Here is a 5681-nt window from a genome sequence, read left to right as displayed (position 1 = left end):
GTTTGCTCTGGTTTGGTTTGTCTTGGGTGGGTTGGGTTGGTTCCTATATTTATTTTATTTTATTTTATTTTATTTTATTTTATTTTATTTTATTTTATTTTATTTTATTTTATTTTATTTTATTTTATTTTATTTTATTTTATTTTATTTTATAGTTTTACTCTATTTATGGTTCATTTTACTCTATTTATGGTTCATTTCATTCTATTTTTTTATTTTATATTTTATTTTCAATATTTTATAGTGCACTAGAGTATAGTCCAGTCCAGTATAGTATGGTAATAGCATAGTATAGAATAGTATAGTATAGCATAGTATGATATATCTTATTTATATTATGTATTTAATTTCATTCTCTTCTCTTCTCTTCTCTTCTCTTCTCTTCTCTTCTCTTCTCTTCTCTTCTCTTCTCTTCTCTTCTCTTCTCTTCTCTTCTCTTCTCTTCTCTTCTCTTCTCTTCTCTTCTCTTCTCTTCTCTTCTCTTCTCTTCTCTTCTCTTCTCTTCTCTTCTCTTCTCTTCTCTTCTCTTCTCTTCTCTTCCCCCTTCCCTTCCCTTCCCCCTTCCCTTCCCCCTTCCCTTCCCTTCCCCCTTCCCTTCCCTTCCCTTCCCTTCCCTTCCCTTCCCTTCCCTTCCCTTCCCTTCCCTTCCCTTCCCTTCCCTTCCCTTCCCTTCCCTTCCCTTCCCTTCCCTTCCCTTCCCTTCCCTCCTCCCGTTTCTCCCGGCCGCCCCTTTGGACTTTCACCCTCCAGCAGCAGCACACTTTGCTCTTTTATTGCCGCTCTAAAGGGATAAGGCCAGGTTCAGCACCCGAAAAACAAAATAAAAATAAAATAATTACAACGAGCTACGTGGGGAGGCTCGAAGAACCACGGCATCCCCCCGGTCGGGGATGGATGGAGCGGTGGAGCCCAAGGGGGTTGCGGAAATGTAGGGTCTGGGTGCACCTAAATTGGAAGGTTTCTGCCCAGTTTGGTGCTCCGGGCAAACAAAACCCCTCGCTGCAGGATTTTGAGCTCCTGGCACGCGTTTTTATTGGTGTCATTCACCTCGTGTCCACCTCCTGCACCGCACAAGCCAGGCACGGAGAGGTCCGTGACTTGCCCAAGGCCAAAGAGAAAAAAAAAATAAATAAAAAAAAAGGAAAAAGGTAAAAAAAATAATGGCATGGGGCAGCACCAGGCATAAAATCAGGGCTCTGACCACGGGGTCCCTGCTCCCAGGGCATCATTTTGGAGCAGCGCTGCGTCCCCGAGGCACGTGTTGCATTTGTAGGGCTGCAGTAATGCACAGAAAATAGGAAAAAAATAAAAAAATAAATTTATTTTTTTATTATCTTTTTTTTTTTTTTTTTCAGTGCAGGAGCTCAGCAGCTTGGCCTAAAAGAAATTTGCAGGGTGAGATCCGGAGGGGAGAGGGCATTGAGGGGCTGCATCCAGAGCCCCCGGGGAGGTTTTTGGTTACGGGCAGGCTTTCGTCGGCTCCTCCGAGCCTTCCTCCGGCAGAAGAGGAGGGGTGGTGAAGGGCTGCGGGGGATAACGTGATTTTGTGCATAAGATTGCATAAGAAAACCTCCCGGGAACCTCCGGGTTCGGCCGGGTTCCTCCTCGTGACGGCGAGGTGGAGGCAGGGCAGGGGGCGGCGAGCGATGGCCCAGGCGTAGGAGCGCACGGGGAGGGTTTGATCGGCACCAGGTTCTTTGCCACCCGTGCTCCGGCTCCAAAATCCAGCCAAAAATCTCCCGTAAGGTGCACAGGGGTCAACAGAAGCAGGCTGGCTGCCCTACAAGACCCCATATCCCACCCCAAATAAACCCCAGCCCGATCGCCGCCAGCCCCCAGACCTCCCGACACCGAATTGCATTGGCATCCTAAAAATAAATAATAATAATAATTAAAAAAACAGGTTTGAGCCCTAGGTTTGTGCAATTTTGGGCTGTTTTACAAGCATTAAGACATTTCCTGAAAGCCAAGCAAAGCCCAAGGGGGGGTCTCGAGCATCGCCCCCCACCCGCGGGGTCCCAGGGGATGGAGAGAAACCAAGCACGGGGGGCTCCACGCACGTCACCTGCTGGTTTTTCCTCCACGAAATCACAATATCCTCATCGATGGGGAGCAAAAAAAAAACCCAAAAAGCAATGAAATGAGGCGCTTTCTCCGCACCTTATTAATTGGTGCCAATTGGAAGCGGTTAATTCCCCGCGCGCGAGGCTGCAATTGCTTCCACTTGGCCGGGATTCAAGTGCCGGGGGTGAGTCAGAATGGGTGGCAAAACTGTCTTTTCCTCGGTTCCCTTGCTTACTGGAAGGAAAAAAGAAAAAAAAAAAAAGGAGAAAAAAGCCACAACCCCGAGTTATTCTCTTTTATGAGGTGGGCATTGTGAGGCCAGGCAATTGAATTTACAACAGCATTGAGTATCAGAGTCTATCTGGCCCTGTCAATGAGAGTGGAGAGAAAAAAAAAAGACACACATTAACCCTCAGCTCCGAGTTCCCAGGCGTTTCAATAGGGTTCCCAACTTCCCAAAGAGCCCGCTGCATACTCGATGAGACCCTTTATACCTTCTAATTACCCTCCTCACAATGGGGACAGACTCTCCTGCCTCTTTTGTGGGCAGGATAGTAACTTCTGCGCACCCCCCCACCAAGCCCTGAAAAGAGGTAACAGGAGCAAAAACCCTAAAAGCAGAAAAAAATCCTAAAAGCAGAGTTATTTCAGTGGTATTGGGGTCGTACATTGCTCAGGTTCCAAGGGCAGTTTTAGGAATTTTTTTTTTTTGGTGCTATTTCAGCAGGGCCAGACCCCCGCCCCCATTCCTCCCCTCTATCTCTTGCAGGAATCCCTTCCAACAGCCTTACTTAAGGCCATAAAGTTTGCTCCTACTTCTTTTTTCCCCCCCTCCTGAGGATTAGCTTTGTCCCTGCTAAATGAAAAGGAGGAAAAAAAAAATCTATTTCAAAGAGTTTATTTAAACACCTGCATTTTTTTTTTTCTCTTTTTTTTTTTGGAAGTCTCCAACACAGGCACGCAACACACACACAGACAAACGGGGTACAAACAACTTTGGCATTATACTTCTCGAATATTTGTTACAAAACTATTTCTCATTTATTTCTTTTTTTTTTTTCTTAAAAAACGTATCTCAAATAAAGGCATTTCAAAGGAGTAAAAATACAAGTCGAGATCCCAACCTCTGAAAATAATAAATAGCACGTTCATATCGAGGTCCTTTTTTTTTTCTTAAAATCCTCCATTCTGTTTTATGTTTTTTTTTTTAAAAAAAAAAGAAAAACCCGAGCATAACAGGGCTCCATACAACGGAGCCAAGCAGAGTTCCGTGCCTTTTATATTTTTTTATTATTTTTTTTTTTTTTTTTTGCTCTGGGCAAGTCACCAAGGCCTCCAGACGGATTCGCTGCGCTCTGCCACGGGGCTCCCCGCCTGGGACGCCGGCACAATGCTGCCCCCAAATGATGTCAAGCCCTGCACCGGGGATGCCGACGGGGTGGCGGATGCGTTCCCCGATCCTCCTCCCGTAGACACGGGGACGTTGGCGTTGGCGTAGAGCGGGATCACGGGTCCGGAGCCGGGTGGGAAGGCTGGGTTGGGGATGAGGAAGGCGAATTGGCCATCGGTGGCCGGGACGAGCTGAAAACCCCCATAAACCTTAGGGGACAAGGCTTCGGCGGGGTTCATCTTGCAGGGCACGGGCACGGCTCCGGCGGCGGGTGGCAGCTGGACGTGCAGAGGCTGTGCCAGATGCGCCGGCTGCCCGGCGGGCGGAGGAGGAGGTGGAGGTGGTGGGGGGTAATTCATGGCCACGATCTGCCCCAAGCAAGCCGAGAGGTGGCCGAGCAGGCGGGTACGGACGTCGGCGTTGACCCCCTCGCAGGTGGAGAGGAACCTGGTCACCTCGTTCATGCACTCGTTGAAACCAGCCCGGTATTTACCCAGCACCGTGGGGTCGGCGCTGAGGGCGGCTGCAAAGCAAAAAAATGAAGAAAAAAAAAGGGGGCGGCTTGGTGAGCGGCTGCGGGGTGCGGACAGCCACCCAGCTCCACCGGAAAACCCTCAAAAGGGGTTTTTTCTCCCTAAAATAAAAATAAAAAGGGGGGTGGGAGGGATGCTGGGCTCGGTGCTCACCCGTCATCTGCGCCCGCTGCAGGTTCCGCAGGTGCTTCACCGTCATCTCCAGGATGTCCGCCTTCTCCAGCTTGGAGTGCCGCGAGCTCTGCGGGACGACAGCAGCCGTCAGCCCCCTTTCCTCCTCACCCCTAAACCCTCCAGATTCTGCGTTCCCACCCCAAAAAGCCCCCAAACTCACGTCTTTTTTCAGCGCGTCCAGGATCAGCGTCTTCAGCTGCCCCAGGCTCTCGTTGATGCGCGCCCGGCGCCGCTTCTCCATGATGGGCTTGGAGGACTGCGGGGAGAGCCTCGGTTGGTGCCTGAAGCCTCCCCTCACCCCCTCATTAATTAATTTTTCACGCCGCTCGCCCCCCTCCCCGTGCACCGACCTCAGCACGGCCGCCTGCTCGCCGCCATCCACCTCCGTTGCGCGCCGGCCGGGCCCCGCCATTTACCTTGCGGTGCTCGCTGGCGCTCCGGGGCTTGTCCGGCGTGTGGCTAGCGGTGGCCGGAGCCCCGGCGATGGGCGAGGCGGTGGGCTTCTCCGGGCCCGTGTCTGCGGGCATGGCGCTGCGGGCAGCGGCGGCGGCACCGCGGAGCTCCGGCGGCGGCAGCGGCGGGGCCGGGAGTGGCGGCTCCCGGCTCCCCCCCTGCCTTTTATACCCGCCGCCCGCTCCCCATTCGTGGGAAACCGCCGCCGCGGCCGTTCCCACAGCGCCGCCGACCAATCGCAGCGCGGATCGCCTCCCCCCCCCTCTCCCCCGCTCGCCCCCCCCCTCCGCCGCTTGGCAGCGGGCGCTGCGATTGGCCGGCCGGGGCGTCACGCGCGCGCGCGCGCGCGGCCCGCCCTTTGGCGGGAGGCCGCCCGGCGCGCGCGGGGCCACGCGGGGCCGGCGGGCGGCGGGCGGTGGGCGGCCAATCGGAGGCGGGAGGGCGGCGGCGGCGCCGCCGATTGGCTGGCGGGGAGCCCGGCCGTCAATCAAGCGGGCGGCGCTCGGCCCCGCCCTTGGCCGCCCGGCGCCGGGAGCACGTGCCGCCGCGCGCCCGGCGGCCCGCGGGGGGAGGCCACGCCCACCGGGGCGCGCGCCGGGCGCCGTGCAGCGAGCAGCGGGCGGCGGGCAGGGAGCAGCCGGCGGCGGGAAAGGGGAACGGGCAGCGTGCAAGGGGGATGAGCAGCGTGCAAGGGGTGACATGCACTGTGCAAGGGGTAAAATGCACCGTGCAAGGGTAATGAGCGCCGTGCAAGGGTAACATGCACCGTGCAAGGGGTAACGGGCACCATGCAAGGGTAACGAGCAGTGTGCAATGGATAACATGCACCGTGCAATGGGCAACAGGCACCGTGCAATGGGCAACAGGCACCGTGCAAGGGGTAACAGGCACCATGCAATGGGTAATGAGCAGTGTGCAATGGGTAACATGCACCGTGCAAGGGGTAACAAGCACTGTGCAATGGGTAATGAGCAGCGTGCAAGGGTAACAAGCAGCGTGCAAGGGTAACATGTGCCATGCAAAGGGTAACGGGCACCGTGCAAGGGCTAACGGGCACTGTGCAAGGG

At 54.4% G+C, this 5681-nt stretch overlaps 1 protein-coding gene across 1 annotated transcript; it reads right to left on the bottom strand.

Annotated features, from left to right (window-relative positions):
• Positions 1 to 3262: 3262 nt before the first annotated feature.
• Positions 3263 to 4712, bottom strand: HES4 (hes family bHLH transcription factor 4). Its single transcript, XM_032201460.1, is given in 6 exon segments — positions 3263 to 3456; positions 3458 to 3528; positions 3531 to 3977; positions 4141 to 4228; positions 4322 to 4417; positions 4578 to 4712. Coding segments are annotated over 6 exon segments (882 nt in total). The 5' UTR covers positions 4689 to 4712; the 3' UTR covers positions 3263 to 3387.
• Between the last annotated feature and the right edge of the window lie 969 nt (positions 4713 to 5681).

The sequence above is a fragment of the Aythya fuligula genome, chromosome 21, assembly GCF_009819795.1.
Source record: "Aythya fuligula isolate bAytFul2 chromosome 21, bAytFul2.pri, whole genome shotgun sequence".
Lineage (NCBI taxonomy): Eukaryota > Metazoa > Chordata > Aves > Anseriformes > Anatidae > Aythya > Aythya fuligula.
Note: the sequence above shows the minus strand (reverse complement) of the source record. Positions and strands in the feature narration are given on the sequence as shown.